This window comes from Diospyros lotus, chromosome 6, assembly GCF_014633365.1.
Source record: "Diospyros lotus cultivar Yz01 chromosome 6, ASM1463336v1, whole genome shotgun sequence".
NCBI classification, from domain to species: domain Eukaryota; kingdom Viridiplantae; phylum Streptophyta; class Magnoliopsida; order Ericales; family Ebenaceae; genus Diospyros; species Diospyros lotus.
Window position 1 is genome coordinate 3,631,333 of NC_068343.1, and position 26,672 is coordinate 3,658,004.

Sequence of the window (26,672 nt, forward strand, 5' to 3'; positions counted from 1 at the left end):
TGCTTTGTTCAATCATATTTTGACTGATGTATCACATTGCTCAGAATCTTTAGATAAAACAGACTCCCCATTCTGTGATCCATTAACAATTCAAGGATTAACATTACGGAAATGGAAGTTGGAGTTCAAAATGACAGGCACAGGCACAGGCACACGCCACGCAGCAGATGTCCAAACTACTTCCGAGGCAACTGAGAGGTCTAGTTCAGACTCAGAGAGCATTACAAAACGGAAAGAAAGTTCATATACAGGCATTAAGTTACGATGGCATAAGATTCACTGCCAACACAAGGCTGCCGCTTCTAGAGAAGCTCGAGCCGAGCAAGAAAAGCAGAGCAGAGATCCAGGAACAGAAGCTGTGGGCCCTGGACCCTCTGTATATCAAGAAGATATTTCGCGTCAAGAGTTTTGTACAGCTGCAAACACAAGGTCAGAAGCACCGGCATATCTGGTCAGCGTTGCAGTTAAAGAAAATGCTAAATATAGATTATGAATGTATGATTGTGCAAGTAGAAGAAAAGAGACCAAAACACAAAAAACGTTTACGATTCTTTTCTACTGATGCGACAAGTAGTAATGTAAAGATTCTTGGTCATACAATCAGCAATGATTCTTGGTCATTCTCACGAGTAGAATGTTAGAAATGCCTATCCTATGTTTGTCATGCATGGATGAAAGGTGTCCCAAGAAAATCAAATCCAAATTGAATGCAGGGTTTTATTGCAACAATAGCCATACGGCAGTATCCCATCTACTCGATATTTAGAATGCATAAAAGCATATGGGCGGAGTCCAGTAGAAATTGTTCAAGATAGTTTATTAAATTTTTTTTAAGGAATCAAAAAGGACAAGTGAATGAAGACCTTTATGCTGGGTTGGATAGTGCATAAAATGCATTCTATAGTAATTATATTCTTTTTCTAAATGAAAGCAAAAATGAAAATTACAACATCCGACTCAGCTTTTGTAAGTGCATGCTCTAAAAAGATGCGCATCCTCGTGATAATCAAAGTGCAAACAGTGATTAAACTTCCAAAATTTGTGGAAGATTGCAACCATAAATAACAGGAGTGGCAGGAAGGGTTATTTACCTGCAGTTCAAACTTGACTACATTCGGCAGCCTATTAACACCATCGTTAGCTATGATGGTGGATTCATCACTTTGCATAGAACTCATCGTGTTTCCATGATGACCAGGAATCCACATGCATTTCATGCTGTAGTGCCCAATCTTCTTCCAGTACACATTTAGTTCTTTCAAAGCTTTGAGAACCGCTATCATTATCTCACGGGGCTGAGCTTGAGTCTGTTAGTGAAAAGAAAATAAAAATTATTGATATGACCAATAAATAGCACTACATTAAGAGTTCCATATTGAAATTTAAGGATGACAAGTCACCACAAACTGCAATGCTTGTGAATGCGCTACAAGGCAATGGGGTCCAAATGATTGCCCATACCTTATGCTTGTAACAGGTTCGACCAAATGACTTCTATATCTTAGTTAAATAAGTACCATAGGTACATAGAGCCCGTAAGGAATATAGCCTTGCCAGTTCCCTGAATCCCTTTATTTAGTGGCACATATATTACAAACTGGTTTTCTTACATCCTCCAAGTCCCCAGATGATTAGCATGTAAGCAGACAAACTTAACCTGAAGACCAAGAGCCCATTTCCTCTCAATAGGGAGGTGGGATCCTGGATCCATTCCTTGAAAATCCATGTATCCTTGAATTCGTTGTCCAACAGCTGGAGTGGCAGTAACATTTGGATTCATACCGTTGAAAACATATTCCTACAGAAAATGCACAATTTTGGGTAGATGTAAGAGTAGATAATGACATTACAGTACAGATACATTTTATATTTCAATCTCTTTTAACAGAAAACACAAACCATATCATCAAATAAATCCCACCAAAAGATGGCCAAGGGGTAAGCAACTGATATCAATATAAAGGCACCCTTTTGGCAGTCCACTAAGGCTGAAAATATTCAAGGCAAGGACATTTGGATACAGGCACAAGTAATGCTTCTTCATTTTCCAGAGAAAAAAAAAACAGAAGAAAAAATAACATAAGGGCCCAAAAAGTAACAAAGTTTAGTACTATAAATTTCTATTCACTAAAGAAATAACTACTCACCAGAGATTCCTGGAGTTCAGCACCAAGATAGCCACTGGAAACACAGAATCGATTGTCGAATAGCAAATAGTAGGCAACAGTACCCTGAAAACATGAAATGACAATCCAGCCAACAACAGTCACAAGACTTAATCCCATTAGGTGGCATTGGCTACATAAATTCTTGATCTTCAACAAAAACAACAATCCGGCCATTTAAAATACTAGGCACATCCTCACAATGGTCATTCTATCTGCTCCAGAAGACCAGGGCCACAGACCTAGCTTTGGCATTTATTTGTGTAACTGGCTCTTCATAGACTCTTTAACTCCATTTTTTCAAACTTCTCCATCTAGATTTTTACTACTTTCAAGCAACTACTTCTAGAAACTAAAAAGACAGAAAAATGGAAATGAGTACCTCATTTTGTACTCGATTGCTAAGAGAGTCCACAAGGCTGTTCCTGTCAAATCCCATATTAACAACTTTTTGAAGGATCTCCTCATCAATCTGCAGTTGAAACTACTCAAGTCATATTACTTAGAGAATATATATATAAATGCCCAAGTAATTGCTTGAATTGAATCAACCAATAAAGAAGATAATATCAACAAAGCAATGAACATTTCCCTATATAAAATATAATTTGGATGAAAGGCATGTAAAGGATCACAGGATTGAATTATACAGAAAGACCAAGAAACGCCCTCTTGACATGTAATATAAGAAAAACAAGAATATCATTGTCCTGTGTTTGTAAAATGAATGAACCAAAACATAAATTGATACTCAAAACTTTTTTTTTCACTCTTACTCTTTTGATTACTTACTAGAGTTGAGTAAATAATTTCTCACAGAAGTATTTTATTAGAAAAGCATCAACTTGAGAACCTCCGAAAGAAAAAAACTCCAATACAACTGATGAACAGACAAACAATAAACTGTTCAACTCGGTCAGCAGTAAGAAATTTCTAAAAGGCTTGAGTGACTCTGGGAAAGTAGAGTGCACTTGAAGATAATTATCCCACTATTTATATATAAAAAGCAACATATTTTGTTAGACCACTATTAGGAAGAAATAAACACACGCCAGATGATTCCTGCATCTATATACACAACTGATGTAAATATGCACACCTTTGTTTTCAAAATCAGCCAATAACACAATGTATTTTTGATTGGCATGAAAAGTGAACCTTTTTTGCTTGTTGTATTGTATTGGGTGGGGGGACAGCTAAATAGCGTGGAAGATGAGCTTGAAACCAGGGGTGGTAACGTATCTGAGGGATTGTCATTCGCTTCACAGGGTCAGTCACAAGCATCCTTGGGATCAAGTCTCTTGCACCCACTGATAAATGACTGGGAAGAGTATATATTCCACCCTGAAGGATAAAGAACAAGGGTTCAGATGGAATGGCAGCAACCCTTATAAACAACGATATGATTGGCTAAAATATCAGTCTAGAAAAATTAAAGCTCTGAAAGATAATGAAGAAATAAGGTTAGAAATCTGATATATACAGAACTAGAATCTTAACTACAGTAAACACTCCAGAAGAAAGCACTCTGAACCATTTTTCAACCAAAGAGAGGACCCACTCTAGGAAAATGTGTTTTCTTCTTTCTTTTGTTTTTCTTGCTATATATATGCAGATATATAGATTAGTCATTTTATATAGAAAAAAGTGGTTTTCTTTTGTTTCTGTTTTTCTTCTTCTTTCTTCTGTTTTTCTTGCTATATAGATTAGTTATTTTATATGTTTCCCCAACAGGGGGACGGGGAGGGGTTTTATGTAACAAGTGGTAAGAATCATATGAGGATAAATACTCCCATAGCACCGCAAAAAGAAAAGTTAAAACAACATGTACATGCCAAGATTCCAAGCAATTGGTAAAATATTACTTTTCAATGCTAAAGATTTTCAAATGATGAAGCTTCCAAAAGATATTTAAGAGGGAGAGATTCACTTTTTCGGATTTCACAGGAGTCACACTTTTGAAATTCCCTTAGCTTTCATAAATTACCTTACCTCCCACTCTAAACTAACATATTAAAGTCTTCTGCCTATCTTGTTTCTTAGAACTGTCGACACTTCCCCTGACCGATTCCCTAATTTGAACTGCTCCAAAGCCAAAATGTTGATGCACATCTGACTAAAATTGGATATCAATTTTCCTTCATGGTCATCAATATCCAAGTCAACTTGGATATCCAAGTTAAGGTATGATAATCAATTGCAGCATTGCTTACTATATAGTAGAAGGTTAAGTTCACCAATAAAGCGACTACAATATACAGCATGAAATGAAACATACAAGCAAAAACAGTAGGATTTCTTTTATAATAGTTGAATATCTTGAAGGACAATGGATTTCCCCTACCAGTATAAAAGATTATAGCATTGTATCTCTTATTTCAAGAGAAACAAATTAGTGCAACTGTCAAATATTCTCACTAGTCACCACCAGACAGTGTGGTAGCTAACACTTTGATGATGATTATGACATCTATGGTATATACACATTAAATTTCAAAATAGCCACTTGAATCATATTACCAAATGATGCCGCAACATCAAGTTTCACAATCATTCAGCAACTTTAAAAAAGGAAAAAGCAAATCAAGCAGTGATGATGAGTGCTTATATAAATTAAATTAATTGCCATGTACCTTTATTTTCTTAAAAAGGTATGGAATATTTTCATCATCAAAAGGAAGGGTACCACAGAGAAGGGCATACAAGATAACGCCACAGCTCCACACATCTACCTCTGGTCCAGCATACAATTTGCCGGATATAACCTAAAGAAATGGATTCTGATATTAACTTTGGATATTTCAACAGTAAGTAATAGATATATTATTCAACAGATCAATCTTCCCAATTAGTTTCACTGCCTTAAATAAAATCTTATCAATTACGCACCTCTGGGGCAGCGTAGTTTGGACTTCCACAACTTGTCTTCAGAAAATGACCATCCCACATGATATTGCTCAAACCAAAATCAGCAATCTTCACATTGCAGTTGGAATCCAAAAGCAGGTTCTCCGGCTTAAGATCTCGGTGAACCACCATATTTCTGTGGCAGTATTCTACACCAGAAATGATCTGTTTCAAAGAACCAGGGCAGAGTAACAATGCTAATTAATCACTCATTTTAGAAGTACACTGGAAGAATCCAACAGATAATAAATTTTACCTGCTGAAAGAACTTACGAGCTTCATCCTCCTGCAACCTTCCCCTTTCCACAATGTAATCAAATAGCTCACCAGATTTTACATACTCCATTACAACATAAATATCTGTGGGTGTCTCTATAACCTCATAAAGTCGAATAATGTGAGGGTGCATAAACAATCTCAATATTTTGATTTCTCTTCTAACTGCAAAATATCAACAACATGGTCTTATTATAACCTAGATCCAACTGCAACTGATGTAAAATATCTCTATTAGATGCACCAAAGCACGGAAAATTTTTGCAGGGGTTGGTCAAGTTTGAACTGTCTAATGATGTATCTAATACCAAGGAAAAAATCAAAATGTAAATGTGTTGGCAGTTGGATTTTATCAATTGATTTATTTCATTAATGTTTTATTAGTTGATTTATTTCATTAATGTTTGAGTTGTTGTAATCTAGTAGGGGTCCTAATTTATAGGAGAGTAATCAACTCCTATACAATAGGAGAATTGTTAGGAGATTGAATAGTTTTAGAATTCTTCAAGGATTAGGAGTGTGTGTTATAAGTAAGATTGTATTCATTAGTTTTATAATATGAAAAAGATTATTTCTTGTTTTTCACATGGTATCAGAGGCAATTGTTTAGGATTCTATAGCCTTCATTGCTGCTATCCTCAGTAGTGCCTCTAGGGTTTGTTTTTCCCCCTCTGGCCTTCATCGCCAGCACTCTCCAACTGGGTTCTTCAGCCGCCCAACCATAAGCGGCCTCTTCCCTGTCTTCCCTTCTCCATTACCGCCGTCGCCGGACCTACCTCTTGTGAGCAGATCAGCCACCGCGAGCCACCTAGTGCTGTCACGTCTCTTGCCGCTGCCTTCTCCTCTCTTTGTTTCCGCTGTAGTCGCGCTGTTCTTTTCGCTGCCAAAAGATCGGAAGCAGCAACTGCTGCCTCCAGCCCCTTATCTTCAGCTTTGATCGCTGCTCCCTTGTTCATCCACTCGGCCTTAATTGCCGCCCCTATCTTCAGCCTTGATCGCTGCAAGTTGTCTTTAGCAAAGGAATGGCAGAAAACTCATATTCCAGCATGAACACTGGAGAAGTACCCACTGAAAATTATGTAGCAGGATTTTGTTCGAGAGCTGGTATCAGTTTTGGGGCAGGAGTGAGTGAGCTTCCCGGCATGCTACTACCCTATCGATTGGATGGTAAAAACTACCTCCAATGGGCGCAGCTGGTTCAAACTTTCCTCAAAGGTCGAGGAAAACTCAGCCATCTTACTTCTCTTCCACCGACAGCAACTGATCCCAATTTCCAGGTATGGGATATAGAGGATTCCCTTATTATGTCGTGGCTATGGAATGAAATGCAACCTGATGTTAGCAGAAATTATATCTTTCTAAGTACTGTTAGGGAAATCTGGGAAGTAGCTAAGCAAACCTACTCTAAAGTGCAAGATGCATCGGTTATATATGAAGTTAAAACCAAGATAAGTAGTACTAAACAAGGGGGGATGACTGTTACAGAGTACTACAATAGCATGAATGGCTTGTGGTTAGAATTGGATCAATATGTTAGGCCCCCGGTTTTGCATACTTACTCTAGGCGTCACAAGTAGCTGAAGGGAGTTGGAAGTACAGCTGGAGGAAGCTTCGACCAGCATGTGCGCAAGGGATAGGATAGATATTTGGCTGGTCTGTAACAAACCAGCAGACACGCCTGCATAACCGAAATACGGTTATGCAGGAGAGAGAGGGGAATAACAGCATATAAAAGCGGTAGGAAGAGAGGTAGAGGGTGTGAAGAATTTGGAGTAATTGTAGGAGAGTTCTGGGCCTCTCGAACGCCCAGTTGCTGCTGTACTTACTTTTATTTTCTGTAATTCCAATTCTGAAATACAATTCAATCCATTTCATCCATTGGAGATCCTTCCTATCGGTTGGATTCCATCATTTTGGTATCAGAGCATCTTCGATCATCATGGTAAACTTAACCGAGAGAGTGGGGGACCTGGAGGGGAAGGTTGACACGATGAGGGGAGAGATTCAAACCATAAATCGGAACGTAGCCGAGATGCTGGAGCAGTTCGCTATCATGTGCACAAGGTGGGACGAACAGGAACGGGAGCGGAAGGCTAAGGCTCATGGGAACGACTGGCCACTGGATTTGACCCTAGATTCCGAAATGACACCAGGGGGGGGGGGTATGAGTCACAGAATGGAAGGAAGCATGAACGCTGCATGGCGACCGGAGGGGAGAGGTAGGCGGCTGGAAATGCCTACCTTCGAAGGAGACAATCCAGACGACTGGATTTTCAGGGCGGAAAGATACTTCACGGTCAACCAGCTGTCGGAGGACGAGAAGATCGAGTCAGCCGCATTGTGCTTCGAGGCAGGGGGCCTCGCTTGGTTCCAGTGGGAGTCTAGGCGCAGGGGGATCCGCAGCTGGGAAGGGCTCAAGCAAGGAATTCTTAACCGATTCCGCCCAACTCAAGAAGGGTCGCTGGAAGAGAGGTTCCTAGCTCTGCGACAAGAAGGTACGGTTAAGGAGTATAGGCTGATGTTTGAGACGTTGGCGGTACCTGTGTCGGACGTCTCTGAGGCGTTTTTGGAAGGACATTTCATCAACGGTCTTAAGCCTGAAATTAAGGCTGAGATCAGGGTACTTCAACCCAGGGGGTTGGATCGGGTCATGCTAATGGCGCAATGTATTGAGGATAAAAATGCAGCCATCCTAACCTGCAGTAGGGGGTTCGGACCAGTGGGAAGTAAATTTCCCACCTACTCTACTTCCAACACCGTTAGAATCTGTCCCACTCAATCTAGAAGCCCGACTCCTTATTCGAGAGTCTCGAATCAGGCGAGCAGTAAGCTACCAGTGGCCGAGAGTGGTAGTAATGCTTCCTTTAAATGACTCAGCGAGGCTGAGTGGAAAGCCAAGAGGGAGAAGGGATTGTGTTTCCGTTGTGATGAGAAGTACTCGATTGGTCATAGATGCAAGAACAAGGAACTGCACGTTATGATGATTTATGATGAAGAGAAAGAGAGGGAAGGATCCGAACGGGGAACCACGGAAGTGAGGGAAGAAGAGGAAGGAGAGGATGTACGCCAAGGCAGCGAAATCATTGAACTCTCCATGAATTCGGTGGTTGGATTAACAACACTGCAGACCATGAAGCTACAAGGTGTTATGATTGACGGGGGGGCGACGCACAACTTCATAGCGACAGAGCTGGTTCAACAATTGGGGTTGCCGCGAACAGAAACGACTAGTTATGGTGTTATCATGGGATCCGGGATGGCAGTGCAAGGGGCCGGTATTTGCAAGGGGGTAAAGTTGCATCTACAAAACTTGCAAATAGTGGAAGATTTTCTACCTCTGGAGCTGGGTAGCTCAGATGTAATTCTTGGGATGAAGTGGTTGGCTGCGGTGGGAAAGATGAGAGTGGATTGGAAAGCCTTGACTATGAAGTTCCAGGTGGGGGGATTGGCCGTGACCTTGCAAGGAGATCCTAGCTTGAGCAAAAGCTTGGTATCCCTGAAAGCGATGATGAAGGCTTTCAAGGAGAATGGAGAAGGAATGTTGCTTGAGTTGGGAACAATGGCAGCTGATTACAGTGACAAAATGGTCGAGGTCCCACCGTTCCTTAAGAAGGTGTTAGCTGAGTTTGAGGAGGTATTCTCAGCACCTGAAGGGCTGCCTCCTTCCCGAAAGAAGGATCATGCCATCAACCTGCTACCAGGCACCATTCCGATTAGTATGCGGCCCTATCGTTACCCTTATCTACAGAAAAACGAGATTGAGAAGATGGTAGGAGAGATGCTAGCAGCAGGGATCATATAACCCAGTTCCAGCCCTTTTTCTAGTCCGGTTCTGCTAGTCAAGAAGAAGGATGGAGGGTGGCGGTTTTGTGTGGATTATCGGGCATTGAATAAGGTGACAGTGGCCGACAAATTTCCAATTCCAGTGATTGAAGAGTTGCTGGATGAGCTTCATGGGGCCAAAGTCTTCTCCAAACTCGACCTTAAGTCCGGGTATCACCAAATTCGCGTCAAGGCTGAGGATATTCCAAAGGCAGCATTCCGGACACATGAAGGCCATTACGAATTCCTCGTAATGCCTTTTGGATTGACTAACGCGCCAGCCACGTTTCAGTCACTGATGAATGATATCTTCAGAGAACAGATGAGGCGTTTCGTGCTAGTTTTCTTTGATGACATCTTGGTTTTTAGCAAAGATTTTGAACAGCATGCACAACACTTGTGCTCGGTTCTGGAGGTATTGGCAGCTAACCATTTGTTTGCGAATAAGAAGAAGTGTTCATTCGGACAACTGGAAATTGAGTACCTGGGTCATATTATATCGCAAGAAGGAGTCTCGGCTGATTATAGCAAGGTAAAAGCCATGTTGGAGTGGCCCTCCCCTGCCACATTGAAGGAGTTGCGAGGTTTTCTTGGTCTCACCGGATACTACAGGCGTTTTGTTAAAGATTATGGTAAGATAGCATGGCCACTCACGGACAGACTTAGGAAGGGTAATTTCTTTTGGGATGAGGCTGCTGAGCAAGCCTTCCAACAGCTCAAAGCTACCATGGTGTCACTGCCGGTGTTAGCTTTGCCGAATTTTGACAAGCCATTTGAGGTGGAGACGGATGCTTCTGGACATGGCATGGGGGCAGTATTAATGCAAGACCATCGACCTATTGCATGCTTCAGTCAGGCGTTTAATCAGCTAGGAAGGAGGAAATCAGTGTATGAGAGGGAACTTATGGCTATCATATTTGCGGTGCAAAAGTGGAGACACTACCTTTTGGGACAGAAATTTGTGGTCAGGACAGATCAAAAAAGTCTCAAGTTCTTGATGGAACAAAGATTGGTGAGTCTAGAATATCAGAAGTGGATGGTTAAGTTAATGGGGTTTCAGTTTGAAATCCAATATAGACCTGGGTTAGAGAATAAAGCAGCTGATGGGTTGTCCCGCATCAGCCACTCTGCTGCCCTCCTCGCTTTAACCGTTCCTCAGATTCTCCAACTAGATCAGCTAGCTAAGGAGATAGCTGACAATGAAGGGCTGCAAAAGGTGGTCAAGGATCTCCAGCGGGATCCTACTTTCAGACCCCATTTTCAGTTGGTGGATGGTTTTCTCTTCTACAAGGGGAGCCAAATCTACCGAAGGGTTCTTCTCTCATCCCATTGCTCTTACATGAGGGTCATGATGGGAATGTTGGGGGGCACTCGGGATTCTTGAAGACTTACAAGAGGATTGCGGCAAGTGTATATTGGCTGGGAATGAAGAGGGACATTCACAGGTATGTAAGCCACTGTGCGATTTGCCAGCAAAACAAAGTTCTGGCACTCAAGCTAGGAGGGCTTTTGCAACCCCTTCTGATCCCAAATCAAATTTGGGAAGACCTTGCAATGGACTTTATCGAAGGCTTACCCAGGTCAGGAAAAATAGATTCGATTTTAGTGGTAGTTGATAGACTCAGCAAGTATGGCCATTTTGTTGGGCTGAAACACCCTTATTCTACTGGAGAAGTGGCAGGAGTCTTCATCAAGGAGATTGTAAGGCTTCATGGTCTACCACGGTCCATTGTATCTGATCGGGATAAGATCTTCATGAGCAAATTCTGGGAGGAACTGTTTCGTCTCCAAGGCACCAGGCTCCTACGCAGCACAGCTTACCATCCACAAACGGATGGTCAAACGGAGGTGCTGAATAGGACATTGGAGACATACCTTCGTTGCTTTGCTTCTTCCAAGCCTAAATCTTGGTTTGTGTGGCTGCCGTGGGCGGAATTGTAGTACAATACTTCATACCACACAGCCTCTAGAACTACACCTTTCCAGGCCATCTATGGGCGTGAACCGCCAGCAATACTTAAAGTTCAAAGGGGCTCCACACCGGTTTCAGTAGTGGAACAGTAGCTTGTCGAGAGAGACCACATTCTGGAGGAACTGAAGGCACAGCTACAAAGAGCTCAAGCTATCATGAAGAAGGGGGCTGATATGAAGAGAAGAGCAGTGAAGTTTGAGGTAGGGGACTTAGTTTACCTAAAACTAATTCCCTATCGTCGAAAGTCATTGGCTGGTCGTACTAATGAGAAATTGGCTCCTAGTTTTTATGGTCCGTTTGAGGTGGAGAGGGAGGTTGGACCTGTGGCTTACAGGTTAAAGTTACCTTCATCTTGCAGCATTCACCCAGTATTCCATGTATCCCAGCTGCGAGAAGCCAAGGGGGCATTGCAAGCCGCGGTGGATATTCCCAATCAATTAAGTGCAGAGCTGGAGATGCTGGTTGAATCGGAGGCAGTGTTGGGAGTCAGACCAGGCAAAGGAAATAATGTGGGAGGTTTGGACGTTCTACTGCAATGGAAGGGGTTACCACCATTGGAAGCCACTTGGGAGCCTTTCAACCTCATTCAACAGCAGTTTCCAGGTTTTCACCTTGAGGACAAGGTGAAAGTTGGGGGAAGGAGTGATGTTAGGCCCCCGGTTTTGCATACTTACTCTAGGCGTCACAAGCAACTGAAGGGAATTGGAAGTACAGCTGGAGGAAGCTTCAACCAGCATGTGCGCGAGGGATAGGATAGATATTTGGCTGGTTTGTTACACAAACCAGCAGACACGCCTGCATAACCAAATACGGTTATGCAGGAGAGAGAGGGGAATAACAGCATATAAAAGGGGTAGGAAGAGAGGTAGAGGGTGTGAAGAATTTGGAGTAATTGTAGGAGAGTTCTGGGCCTTTCAAACGCCCAGTTGCTGCTGTACTTACTTTTATTTTCTGTAATTCCAATTCTGAAATACAATTCAATCCATTTCATCCATTGGAGATCCTTCCTATCGGTTGGATTCCATCACAATACCAAAAAATTAAGATGGTGTGTAGTGCTGATGCTGCAACCCTTAATAAGATCATGGAAAGGGATAGAATTGTTGAATTTTTTATTGGCCTTAACTCGGTTTTTGATCAAGCAAGGGTGCAGATTCTTGGCCGAGAGAAATTGCCCTCACTCAATGAGGTATTTGCAATGGTAAGAAGTGAGGAAAACAAGCGGGCAGTGATGTTGCAGGGGGCATTCACTGATGGATCAGCTTTAGTGTCAAACAAAGGAGAAGGATCAAGGTAGAGAGGTGGAAAATCAGGAGCACAAGGGTGGCCTAACAACAGAGAGGGACTTTGATGTACATATTGCAAGAAACCTCGGCATACCCGAGATAATTGCCTCAAGCTCCACGGAAAGGAAGCAATCCTAAGAAAAATGGAAGGATTCCCAAGTACAGCTACTCGGCCTAGCACTCAATCCTATCTATCACAAAAGGGACAAGAAGAGGATGGAACTATGGAAAAGCTGGAGGAAAATTTTTTAGATCTCACTTCTCAACAGTGAGGAAATCAACAAACTGAAATCCTTTTTGAAGACCATACAAGATGATGGCAGCTGCTCATTGGCTCATCAAGACCCTTCCGGTAAGCCCTCAGGTAAGTTTGCTTATTTTGTAATTTTTCCAGCATCAAACGCTGATAGAAATGATACTTGGATCTTGGATTCCGAAGCTACAAACCATATGACACCTAACTCCCATGTGTTTACTACCTATCAACTCCTTAAGACCACGAAACAAATCTGCTTTGCTAATGGCAAAACAGTCCCTATAATTGGATGTGACAATGTTTATCTAAGCCCAAACATAACCCTTAACCATGTTCTTCATGTGTCCCAATTATCAGCCAACCTCCTCTCTATTTCTCAACTCACAAGAAACCTACATTGCCATGTTGTTTTTTCTACTAATGTGTGTAAGTTTCAGGCAATGAAAACCGAAAGGAGGATTGGGGCTGCTAGGGAAACAAATGGGCTGTATTGCTTGACAAGGAAAGCAGCAAAGAACCAGCAACCAGTGGCTTGCTCCTCTCAAATTACAACCAACTATCACCAAATATGGCTGCATCACTACCGGTTGGGTCACCCACCATTTTCTTTATTGAAATCTATGTTTCCTACGTTATTTCTTTCTTTAGATGCTAGTACTCTTCATTGTGATGTATGTGTTATATCCAAACAACATCGTGTGTCTTACCCAATTAGCAATAAACTCCATTCTATTCATTTGCATTAATTCATTCTGATGTATGGGGTCCTTGCAAAATTCCTACCTATTCTGGGGCACGTTGATTTATCTCATTTATCGATGATTGTACTCGGATGACATGGTTTTTTTTGGCTAAAAGACAAAGCAGCCATTCAAACAGTCTTACCAAACTTCTGTAAAATGATAACGACTCAATTTGGAACTCCCATAAAGAAATTTCGAACCGACAATGCTCGAGATTATTTTAACTCTTATATGAACCACTTTTTCTTACAAGAAAGGATTATCCATGAATCTTCCTGTGTGGATACTTCACAACAAAATGAAGTAACTGAAAGGAATATGAGACATCTCCTTCATGTAGCTCAAGCATTGCTTCACCATCATACCGTTCCTAAAATCTTCTGGGGAGAGGCTGTTCTTACGGCCGCATTTCTTATTAACCGCATGCCTACCAAAGTTCTAAACCAACAAAATCCTCTCTCTTGCCTCACTACTCATTTTCCTGACTCTAATTTCCACACCACTCTTCCTCTTCGAGTATTTGGGTGTGTTTCCTTCGTTCATATTTCCAAATTCTCTCGGAATAAACTTGATCCAAAAGCTGTGAAGTGTGTCTTTCTTGGGTATTCCCCCACACAAAAAAGATATAAATGCTATCATCCTCCCACTCGCAAGCTCTATGTCTCTAAGGATGTCACATTTGTCAAGACTACTCCATTCTTTGGCTCTACCCAAGCTAGTCACCAGGGGGAGACTTCCTATGGTGACTCGAGTGACATCTTCTTTCCTCTACCATCTTCCCAATCCACTCTTCAGCTTAATGCTAATCCTCATTTGGTCTCCAATCAACCTAGTCATGCCTCTAATCCTGACCCTACAGCCAGTCCATCTCCTCAGCACTCAAACAACCTTAACCATGGTGATGATCAGGCCAAATTTGATGAGCAAAAAGCCTGCCAGCAGTTGCAAGGAAGATACAAGGGGTCTCCCTATGTATATAAACAAAAACAACCAAACCCAGAAGACCAGCAAGCTCCAAACTCCTCTCCCATTTAAAGCCGGGATCACATGCAAACAATACCTCCATCCTCTATCGGCCAAATCCTTGATATCGACCTTCCCATAACTCTTAGGAAGGGAGTTAGAAGCTGCACCACCCAACACCCAAAAGCCAATTACCTATCATATCATCGCCTCTCCCAAAACTATAAAAGCTTCCTAACATCTCTAGATTCAATTATCATTCCAAAATCAGTAACTGAGGCTCTGAAAAATCAAAATTGGAAGCTTGCTATGCTTGAGGAAATGAGGGCTTTAAAAAGGAACCATACATGGGATATTGTGGACAAACCTAAGAGAGTTAATCCAGTGGGGTGTAGATGGGTTTTTAATATCAAGTATAAGGCCGATGGGACACTTGAGAGGTATAAGGCAAGGCTGGTAGCTAAAGGCTACACTCAATCATATGGGATTGACTACCTAGAGACATTTGCACCAGTGGCAAAGATGACCATAGTTCGTATTCTCCTGTCATTGGTAGCCTCATTTGGGTGGAATCTACAACAACTAGATGTTAAAAATGCGTTTCTCCATGGAGATTTAGAAGAGGAAATGTTTATGGATTTACCACCAGGATTTAATGAGAGACTCAGTGGGAAGGTATGTCAGCTAAATAAGGCCTTATATGGGCTCAAACAATCCCCTAGGGCTTGGTTTGGGTGGTTATCTAAAGCCATGCATACTATCGGTTATAGTCAAAGCAGGGGGGACCATACCTTATTCATCAAACACTCAATAGAAGGAAATGTTACTATGCTACTGGTATATGTGGATGACATGATAGTAACTAGCAATGATGAAGGAGAACAGGCAAAGCTTAAAGAAAGGCAAAGCTTAAAGAAAGGCTAGCTAAGGAATTTGACATTAAAGACCTGGGTGTGCTCAAGTATTTTTTGAGAATTGAAGTAACTTATTCTAAGGCAGGTATTTTTCTCTCTCAAAGGAAATATGTGCTTGATTTATTGACTGAAACAAAATTGATAGGAGGAAAAAGGACAAAAATTCCTATTAAACCTAACTACAAGCTATGGAACAACCCTACTAGCAAGTCTATAGAGAAAGGAAGGTATCAACGACTAGTTGGAAGATTGATATATCTCTCATACAAGACCAGATATTGCCTTTCCCATCAGCTTGATAAGTCAATTCATGCACAGCCCAACTGAGGAGCATATGCTAACGGTTAGAAAAATCTTGTGTTATCTCAAGGCTACTCCAAGTAAAGGGATCCTATTTAAAGCAGGAAATAAATTGAACATTCAAGGTTTTTCAGATGCAGATTATGCAGGGTCCATGACTGATAGAAGATCTACAAGTGACTACTGTGTATTCCTAGGAGGGAATTTGGTGTCCTGGAGAAGCAAGAAGCAAAGTGTTGTGGCAAGATCAAGTGCAGAGGCAGAATTTAGGGCTATGGCCCTTACTCTATGTGAAATTCTATGGCTACAAATTGTTCTTGATGATCTAAGAATTTCATTCCAAGACACAATTAAGTTGTGTGATAACCAGTCAACAATCAGTATAGCACATAATCTGGTCCAACATGATCGGACTAAGCATGTTGAGATAGACAGACACTTCATAAAAGAGAAGTTGGAAGCCAGACTCGTTCACTTGCCATATGTTCCATCAGAGGAACAAGTTGCTGATATATTGACAAAAGGGTTGCCAGCAAAAAGATTTGAAGATCTAGTAAGCAAGCTAGGAATGTAGGACATCCATTTTCCAGCTTGAAGGGGAGTGTTGGTAGTTCGATTTTATCAATTGATTTATTTCATTAATATTTTATTAATTGATTTATTTCATTAATGTTTGAGTTGTTGTAATCTAGTAGGGGTCCCAATTTATAGGAGAGTAATCAACTCTTATACAATAGGAGAATTGTTAGGAGATTGAATAGTCTTAGAATTCTTCAAGGATTAGGAGTGTGTGTTATAAGTAAGATTGTATTCATTAGTTTTATGATATGAAAAAGATTATTTCTTGTTTTTCACAAAATGACATTTATGCAAAGCTTTCTAAAATCTTTTATTCCTTGGTTAAGGAAATCAAGAATTCTAAATAGATAGATAATTAGATTAAATCATATTGTAGGTTGTGTAATATTCATATAGATTAATAATTGATTAAGAGATAGTAACAAATGACTATATGATTTAGACAACATACAAAGAAATAGAATAATCGTATTAAATCACACCATCTATCATGGAAATTGCTATACACCATTAAAGTCTACACTTGAACCAAACTGGAAGGTAATTTAGTCAAGAAGCACAGCCTACAGCTTCCAAGATCTACAAATTCTTCAATAAGGTAAACTATTCTTGTGCTATTGAATGAAACAAAAAGTTAATCTATTGGATCTTCTCTGATTTCTAATACCTCCTTTTTATATGCTTGAGTGTCACCAAGAAATCCCAGCTTTGGAATCTTATAGCAAAATACTCTTTAAAATCTAAATTCATAAATATGAACATTTCCTTTGTTTCCTAAACAGCATAACCTTACAAGGGTTCTAAATATTAGTTTACTAATGTAATTACCTCCGTTCCTTTTTTTTTCTATAGATGATCTGATTACCACTGTTCTTTAACCATGAACCAAAAAGAAGTTAAAAAAGATAGCTATGGTATCAAAGGAGCAGCTAAAATCCCACAGCATAAGGTCAAAATTCCAATCTATTTTTTGTGGAGGCAAGTAAATATTTTCCATACCGAACTTGTCTAGTCAGTATTATAGACATGAAAGTAAAAACAAATCACAAACATGAAATTTGAAACTTTACCAAGGATAACTGATTTTACTGGAGAAGGGAAATAAACCAAAAGATGCTGATCTATAAATTCCAAAGTTAGTTGCTAAAATGTTATTAGTTCTAGAAACTACTACTCTTTTTTTTGTAAATGCTTTAATAAGCCAGTCATAACACTGCATTATTGGTAAAAACATTTAAGGGCCCATTTGAAATTGCTTCGGTTTCCAGTTTTCATTTTCATTATTTTGACAATGAAAATAGAAAAATAGCATTTGGTTGCCCTCATTTTCTTTTTCAAATATTTTGAGAACTTTTCAGAATTTTGAAAAACAAAGAAAAGGTGTTTTGACCTTTTGTGTTTTTTCTCATTTCTCCCCCATCACACACTCCTCATCGACCACACTCTCACCACCGGCCACTCGTTCCGGTGTCTCCTTACTCGTTGGCGACTCCCATGGGAGTTTCCATTTAGAGAGGAGAACAGTGAGATCTAGGAGTCGTGCAGATTGCAAGTCCAACTCCAAGATCTGGAGGTTGCCTGCAATTGAGAGAAGGCCCAAAGGAGTTGCCAGTGACCTTCGAAGTCTCCTTCGATCACTGACAACGTTAGGGATATGTTAGAAAATAAAATACAATACAAAACTAAAAGTGAACATAAAGTAGTCAAACATGTTAAGTTTTCATTTTTTAAAAATGAAAACAAAAAAATTGAAAATAATGAAAATGAAAACTGCAAGCTCTATCAAACAGGCCCTAATAAAGAGAAAACAATGCAATTACTTCATGATTTAAAGAATAGAATGATAGAAACCAACACAAACATAAGCAAACAAAAGGTCATCATATCAGCATCATACCTTTTTCTTCCATGCCCATGTTTTTTATCTTGCGACGGTTCAGGATCTTGATAGCAACTTTATGGCCAGTCAGAGCATGTTCTGCAATTTTCACCTTACCAAATGAGCCAATGCCAAGAGTTTTCCCAAACTTATAGTTCCGTAAAAACACATCAGCACTACTGCTTCCTTGACCAGCTGATCCATCCATCATATATCGCAAGGCTAAAAAATCAGAGCAATGTTAAAATTAAGAAGATAGTCAACATGGATATACAAGAATGCATAAAATTGTTAGGCAGTTACTTCAAAGGTCATAATACACCATCCCAAAACAAGTCTCACTTGAAAAAGTCAAGTTTTAACAAAGATGATGCAGCGACAAATCACATTTTAGAATTGGTCATGCAGTCATTCCCATGTCCAAATGAAAAGAAAAAAAAAAAGATATGATATATGACAAAGGATAATATCAAAAGGTAAAAAGTTACTGATTTTAACTTTTGGGCTTTGTTCTAAATTTCCTATTAATAAGCAATCTCTCCAAGCAACTGAGAGAGAATGCACAAGACTGCAAAGTTTCTAATGAGGGGCAAAACACTCATTTTGGGACAAAAGGAATGACCAGATTAAATCTAGACAAAAAAAAAAAGAAGAAGAAGAAGAACCAGATTGAACTTGACATAAGGCATTCATGAGAATCTAATTGTCACACCCCTCTTGGAAGTGGGATCAGACATGAACCCCGATCCTTGACCCTAAGGAACATGTAAGCAAGCCTCTACTCAATACCTAGAACAAAATTCTGAAATACACATCTTTCATAACAAGGACTTCCTCATCAAAATATGTGTGTAATGTTATGCCAGAGGCCATATTGTAGTCTCAGCTACATGTTACAAAATCCACCAATGCAGGCGTACCTACTGGTACCAAAATAACACTACACACTAAAAGTAAAACTTCCCTAGGAGGTCATTTCAGTGGATTCCAACTCTAGAAGTCCACGCTGACAATTTCATTACTGACCTGAAAATCCCAATTAAGGGCAAGCCTTGCAATAATATAAGAAGTGAAAATAGAAGGACTTCCTTAATAATAAATCAACATATTTTCATTCTAAACAAGTTTCTGGATGCATGCATGATCATTTCAAACTAACTCAAATAATTATTTCTCAAGAAATTCTTTAAAATACCATAACAACTTTCTTAGTAATTCATAAAATTCAGGGAGCTAATAAGATATCTTTTCCTAATCTCTTAATGCTGATTGCTTTCTCCTTGGGTGGTAGTAGGCCCAAAGGATCCACATCATACTTTGGGTCACCACAGGACGGCGCATGAAACTATTTCCTAAATTGATCCAATTAGGATTATGGTACCACCACAGTGGCAAGAATCTCTTAACCGTTGAGAATTAGAGTCAATCCTCTAGCTGTCAAAGTCATCCTAATTCCAACACAACAGACTGATCTATTTTTTGGACTTCTTGCCAGTGCAACAATGAATCTTTGTATCTTCTTGGGTTGGAAGTCTTTCTCCTCTAATCATTGAGAAATTAGGGTAATACCTTTAGTTGATAATCATCCTGACTCCACAGCAGTGGATGAGTCTTTTCCATGGATTTCATCTAATATGATTCCCTTTTTCTTATGCTTACACTATTAAGTAAACTGTTCCAAGTACATTTTTCAATCCATTTCAAAAATTCACTTTCTTATTTTTCTCGAAACATTTCCAAATTTCTTTCTCAAGTAACAACATTCATAAACATAATATTTCTCAGTATATAGAAAAATAAATTTCACATTTCAAAAAACATCACAACATAAATCATGGTACAAAAAATCATGCAAGGGATTTATTTCTTTAAAGTAAACACATTACAGGCAAAACCAGTCACTTGTTCTCTTTTTTAGCATGCACTACAGATGCCTTTTTCTCTTTTTCTCAACCTGGTTCACATCAATTTTAATACATTAATAACTATCTAGAATAGGCCTAAATTAACACCTAAAGGTTAAACTGACTAGATTTTTTATTTGGACTTCTGTTTGGGATTTCCAGAATTCACTATTTTCTGTAGCAATCGATCCCATAAGAGGGAACTAGAGAGGTCAATGTTAAAGAATCTGGAAAAGAAAATGGAAAGAAACCAAGGGAAAGGAAAAGAAGAAAGGTGACGTTCAACACTCATTGCTAGCATGGATACCGTTGGTGGTCACTCTTGATTGGACCCCTTTGTATAAAATTTAAGAAAATGAAATGACTTATCTGAAGCTAATCAGCTCTGACCAGCGGCTTCGGCTTCTTCCTAATGGCCTCTCTCTCCACTGCCTGCTCTTTTTTTCTCACCTTTCTCCTGCCTCTTTTCAAGCATCATGAAAAATGAGGTGCCCTAAGGGCCCCTTCCTGCTTTATATCATTGGGCTAAGCTTGCATGGGCTGAAGCTGGTTTTTTCAATCTTAATTTGTTTCTTTTTAAATAATTAATTTTCAGGTGTTTGCACTAATAAACTATTTTCAATCATTCCCTGCATTAAGATCAAGCAGACGCATTGGTTGCACTAGAGCATAGTAACTACAGTTTCAGATGTCAAGCTGGTTATGATTAGAGTGCTATTTCATCAGGAGCCAAGGGCAAATGGAACTAGAACTGTTAAGTTTTTACTTTTCTTAAGTATTCATAATTCTAAACAAGGGAAATGGTGATATATGAATGAGATTACAAGCATATGACAAATAATAAGGTACAGCACATATTTAAATGAACAATCCTAGCATTAGGCACTACCAAAGAATATGTAATAACAAGTCAATTATTGAACCCAAAAAAGTAACAACAGACAGAAAGCAGATTGATGATCAAATTAAGAAATGTTCACACATTCACTGGTTAGGAATGCAAATCAATGAGATACTCAAGACTATTTTCCAAATCTAACAAACTATGGTCAATTCCCCATTCTTTAACACTCATTCTTATAATTGCAAACTTGTTCATTTTTTCCTACAATCTTCAGCTTTGTTTTTATAACTGTTTGATATAAGAAAATAAAAATTAATTATGAAAAAGCATCGAAGCAAAATAAGAAACAAGAAAACAAAAAAGGCACCAACATGATAGACTACACATTTTTAGATAAACTTAAATGAGAATTTCACATTTTCAAATAAACAAAAATGAAATGAACATTTAGGAATACCAAACAAAAAAATATTTCAGTAGGCCAAATACAGATAATAATTATAATAAATTGATCATCTTTATGAAAAAATGCCAGCTTGACATACATACAACTTGCGTGTTATTTTATGAAAATGAACTGCATCCCTGCTAAAAGCAAAACATACCTGATAGTATATTTTAAAACAGTTAATGGGGCTTCCAACAATCCAAACCCTTCCCAACGATTTGATCTTTTCAGAATGAGCAGATCCCTCAAAGATCAAATAATCTGACAGGAAAAAAAATGGTGTAGGTCTGGTCTTTCTTTGATTCTAAGGCAAAATATGTCACGACGCAATGTGTGGGGTCCATGACTGACACAGATCCTGATGCAAGATGGGTGTCATGACAACATCGACAAGCTTGCCGAAATAGGTCTTGTGGAAAGATAGGATCCAACAACACAAGATGTTTCTAAATTCCGTGATGCAGAAACATGTGACATAGGTTAGGTTTTCGAGTACGAGGACTTAGATTCTTAGGAGGAGACTTGGGTACACAAAATGGAGGCTAGGGTTTGACTGTGATGGGGCGGAGAGATAAAACTAGAAGTGGTCAATCGTTCATCAAAAACAAAAAACAGAAGAGGGATAAATGCATACATAAATATACATATATATGTAAAAGAACTTGAGTCGCCACTTACCTATGTCAGATTGAAGTTGAGAGGATGGAAAAACACCACCGAATGCCTCAAACACCACCAAAGCACCAAACCTGTACACGAACTCACCTGTGCACTCACCAATATGCAGGCATATACTCAGGAGAGTGGGGATTAACGATTGATTGAACAAGTATAAAAAGGGGAAAGAGAGATTTGGAATGAGAGAGAGAGAGAAAGAGAGAGAGAGATCTAGAATCTAGAGAGAGACAGATGGATGCAAATAAGCATCATTACCTCGTGCTGCTGCGCTTAAATCTTGGTCATGCCATGTGGTTCGCCCGGTTGGGTCCCATGTGTCTCAAGCTTCGCGCATGGGCCGACCTTGATTGGGCTAGCCCTTGAGCCTTTTTAAGTAGGCTTTGGCCCATTTCAATTAAAAGAAATTGTAAACAGCCCAATTTTACAAGGGCTTAACTAACAAAATATCAAGTCTTTCTCCCACTATGTGAGATTAGCTACATAAATTCTAGTTCACCAACCATTTTTGCGGCTTTATCTTTTATAAAGCCCCTCCAACGTATACATTATTAAGTGTCTCCCACAAGTTTTTCTTGGCCTTTGTTTACCTCTTTTGTTAGATATTTATTCCACTCCATCCATTCTTCTCACAGGAGCCTCTATTGGTCTTCTTCTCAATTACCATAACTGCAATTGAGCCATAGCAAATTGAGGGTCTATAAGATCAAGAAGAGAATAAGCTTTTAAAAGAAATTAAGTTGGATAGCTTATTCATGAACCACAATCTCCTGTAATTGGAGTCACAAGATAAAAGATTAAAAATCCACAAATCAAAGTCAAAATTGCCAACAAGTAAAGACACGAGAAGAGCAATTTTTTACCTAAAAGCCAAATTAACAAAAAGCATAAGATCTTAGTCCAGTTGAAACCACCATTATGCAGGAGAAAGTGCGAATAAGGCTCAGGTCTTATCCTAATAGTATTATCTCACTACTTTCACAGGCACCAACAATGCTTTGTTTCTTCTCAAAACAACCTCTGCACTAATCCTTCTAGGTTTAAGGAGACATCTCCATCTTAGATCTCAGTGTGGATTAAACCTTTAATCTTGATGAGATGCCACTCAATTAACTGGCCATGTCATTGGTCAAGTCCATGTCAAGATTTTTTTCTAATGTTATGTTATGGTTTAGGAACTGAATACTAAGAAATATTTACTCCTCCAACATTTAAAAGCTTGTGTAACAAAGGTGGAATGAAGTCCCGAGATAAACAATTTCAAAAGATTACTTTGAATATTCAATATACAATATGAGAAGCTTGATCAATAATAGATGCAAAAAGTCACACCAATGTGGTGATTACACGCTAGTTATATAGAGAATTCTGAAATGGGAACCCTTTTTTTTTTTTTTTTTTGGCTCAGTTGGAAGTGTTCCTTGATTAATTACCTTCTTATTTTGAATATGGACAGCAATCTAGCCCATTTTGACTTCCCTAAATAAGTGGCATCAATTTTCATATGGATCCACTTCCTGTTCTGTCCCAAGTAATGCCAAATGTGGCCATGCTTTTGCCTATGGTAATGCATGGAGGATACTGTTCTTCCACCATGGTAACGCATGTTGTAATCCATGTTCTACCTATGCTTGATATTAGAATCCACAGAAGGCTGTCCAAAACCATACAAGAAAATCTTATATAAACACAGCAAAAATAATAAGAACCTAAGTAAATTACCATAATAGTCTTATAAACCTTGGTAAAATTAACTCATTTTTTTTTGTCAAATGAGTTTGCCAATAAACAAAATACATACTCCTATGGATTTTACACAAACAATAGAGGGAGCTGCTATTCTTAATTGTTGTGGTGAATGGTTATGATTCTATAGTTCCCACTCTAATCATGTCCCATTTATAGATTTTCATATCAACCTTATAAGAACTACAATCAACACATAACACTCTAAACAGCCTCCATTGAACCGTAGGATGTAATACTTGTAGTAAAGTTGATGGTGGGGGAAGCTGATGGCATTAAATACCATGAGAGACAATGAAAATTCTACAATGGAGTGAGAGATTTGACAAACCAGCATGCATTAAACGACGGAGTAGTTGTTCAGACTTTTGGACTGAAGAGGTTTGACAAATGCTCATGAATCAAACTAAGGGGCACCATATGTACATTCAAATATAAACTACAGACTGGTCCCATTCAACCAAATAAAGAAATTTCTGGAAATTGTGGAGGCTCACAAAATTGAACCTGGTAAGAAAAAACAAAGGTCAATGCTAGAGTTTACAAGAGGTTACAGGTCTTAATGTCAAATACGTACACTAGGTGTTCAACTCGGCAGGCCCTCAATAAAATGAAGAAACAGAAGTATATATATTTGTACATTTGTGCTTAATTCATGTAACTGAATGCAACACCGTTTCATGACCTTTAGTTTTTGGAAATGAAAATATGGAACATTTTTTAATAGAAGTTCAACTTGATAGTCAAATTTTGGTTTCATATTGTCAAGACCTTAGGTTTCGAATCTAGGGTTCTAGTTGGCAATCGTGAAAGAAAAACAAAGGAAAACAGAGAATGGGTAGAGAGAAAATGAGAGAACTTGAAATCAATTTATTCATAGTGTCTCGGTATAAGGTGGTATAGCCTTATACATGGCTATCCTCAGCAGTTAATTGGTTACATTGTAACTGACTTTACTAACAGTTTACAACAGTTGCAGTGCTTTGTTGCTCACTACTGTAACTGCAGTAATTGCAGTTGAAACAACTTCAATTGCTTTCTGCTATCTCCTATCTCCTAATTCTGCTAATCATGACACATACAAAGGGTTTGCACCAATCATATTTGGTCTTTTAAGTCCACAAAGGATAGTAAACTTGTAGAATCTATTCTCATGGTACTGAAAATTTTTTGAGGATTCAACAAAGGATTTTTCTTTTTCTTCCTTTTTTTTTTTCTTGAAGTTTTAGCTTAATCCTTATTAAAATGGTTACATAATCTCTTTGAAAAAGCCAAAAAAAAAAAAGAAAGAAAGAAATGGATACAGAGGATTTTCCTCTTACTGATAAAGATTACTGTTTTGTAGGTTTAGCTTAATCCTTCTCTGCATGGCAATGGTTCCATAACATCTTTCCTAAACTGCTACAGATTATTGTTTAATCCTTCTCTTTGTACCAATTCTTACCTTGGCTCATCATTCTAGAGCTAAACCTTGAGAGGTCCACATTTCAATTACGGAATCATTGAGCATCCTATTCAAACTCCAAGCAACTTTTAAGTTTGCTCTGAGAAAAAATCTATAAAATATATAATTAAATATTGGGGAAACTTTTTTGGTGAAAGAGGTAGCTTTAACTCATTTTCAGTACTTATAAGTTTATTCAATGCTATTTACATTCTGCTGGCTAAGTGAGCAGTTGATCTAGGTCTCTAACAATTCAATTTCCGGTCACATCAGGGAGAGATCAGTGAAATGAGGGACATATGTATACGTTTCCAAGTACTTACCTCGCTAACAATTTGTGCTATCTGATGAACTCTCTAGATAAATACACAACATTTCATGACATGCATAAAGCTTTACCCGAGCTTGTCCAGCAAAACAAGCAAGCTAAATTGCAGCATAACGATATCACAGGTTAACGGGCACAATCTAGTACTTAATTCATTGAACTACTTCTCCCTAGTAGCATTTGAACAACATAGATCTTAGGATATCTGCATAAAGACGCAAAAACTGAAACTCGCATGGAAATATTTCAAACTAATCGCCAAAACCATACACTTGAAAATAAAACTTCCTATCACTGCTATTACAAGCCCTAATTTCACCAAAAATCAAATGTGGAGGTACGGCCTCAAATTTGATATTCCAAAACAAAACACGAGAAAATCCATACACCGACGAACCAGTCCGGCAGGAATGGAGATGGACTCACCGAGGATGGCAGGTGAGGAAGCGGAGAACACAACAGGAGAAAACAAGGTCCCCTATCCAAATTTACCTGCCAAATCAGTTAGCAGAATCAGACAAAAAAAGCAAAAACGGAAACTAACTGCACATTTGCAATCGTGCCTATATACGTATTACATAAACGCATTTATGTAATAATATACACATATATGAGGTATGGAAAATGAACCTTTTCTCGATGCCTTTAGATTCACTGGCCTTCAACCGTGATATCCATGGAATTACTGGGTGGGAGCGCGCGCAAATCCTTCTCTTCGCCATGCTTTTCCTCTTCTCAGCAGAGCCAGCGGCCATTCATTAAGATTTCCAAATTCAAGGATAAACGTAAAAAAAAAAAAAAAGGTAAGAGATTTTTATTAATTTTGTTTGTCTTAAAATCCAATCCCTGCCAATTGCCAAACCTTTCGTTGTTTTATTTAAAAACTCTTCAGTTCTCTCTTATGATGAACCCAAAATCCAGTCTGTTTAATTAAGGAAATGACACATTTGGCTAAACAGAAGATTGTAATTACATATATTAAATAATTATTATTAGCGAGATAATTAATTATGCTATTTCATAATGACAAACAAATTTACTTTTAATCTAAATCTATTAGATAATTTCTTCTTGAGTGTCAAAGCATTTAAATAAAAAAAGATTATTATTATTATTATAAGTCTAATTTAAGTCAAAAAATTTAACCATTTTCTAAACATTGCTTAAAACTAACCATTTTTTAAGGAGTTAAGACAATAAATAGATATTTGCTGAATTAAA

At 38.8% G+C, this 26,672-nt stretch overlaps 1 protein-coding gene across 3 annotated transcripts; it reads right to left on the bottom strand.

The window, feature by feature from the left end:
• Positions 1-267: 267 nt before the first annotated feature.
• Positions 268-26,311, bottom strand: LOC127804047 (SNF1-related protein kinase catalytic subunit alpha KIN10). 3 transcript variants are annotated; one of them, XM_052340761.1, is made up of 14 exons: positions 26,082-26,310; positions 25,878-25,943; positions 22,192-22,602; positions 21,937-22,023; positions 18,081-18,284; positions 5,329-5,513; positions 5,055-5,237; positions 4,799-4,930; positions 3,324-3,509; positions 2,548-2,637; positions 2,148-2,231; positions 1,658-1,798; positions 1,092-1,307; positions 268-416 (listed from the first exon to the last, which is right to left on the bottom strand). In XM_052340761.1, exons 5-14 carry the CDS (start codon positions 18,271-18,273, stop codon positions 303-305), a joined length of 1,524 nt encoding a protein of 507 aa, XP_052196721.1. In that variant the 5' UTR covers positions 18,274-18,284; positions 21,937-22,023; positions 22,192-22,602; positions 25,878-25,943; positions 26,082-26,310; the 3' UTR covers positions 268-302. The 3 variants fall into 3 exon arrangements, with proteins under 3 accessions (XP_052196721.1, XP_052196722.1, XP_052196723.1); XM_052340762.1 differs by having other exon boundaries at positions 25,849-25,943; XM_052340763.1 differs by lacking the exon at positions 22,192-22,602 and having other exon boundaries at positions 26,082-26,311.
• Positions 26,312-26,672: the final 361 nt, after the last annotated feature.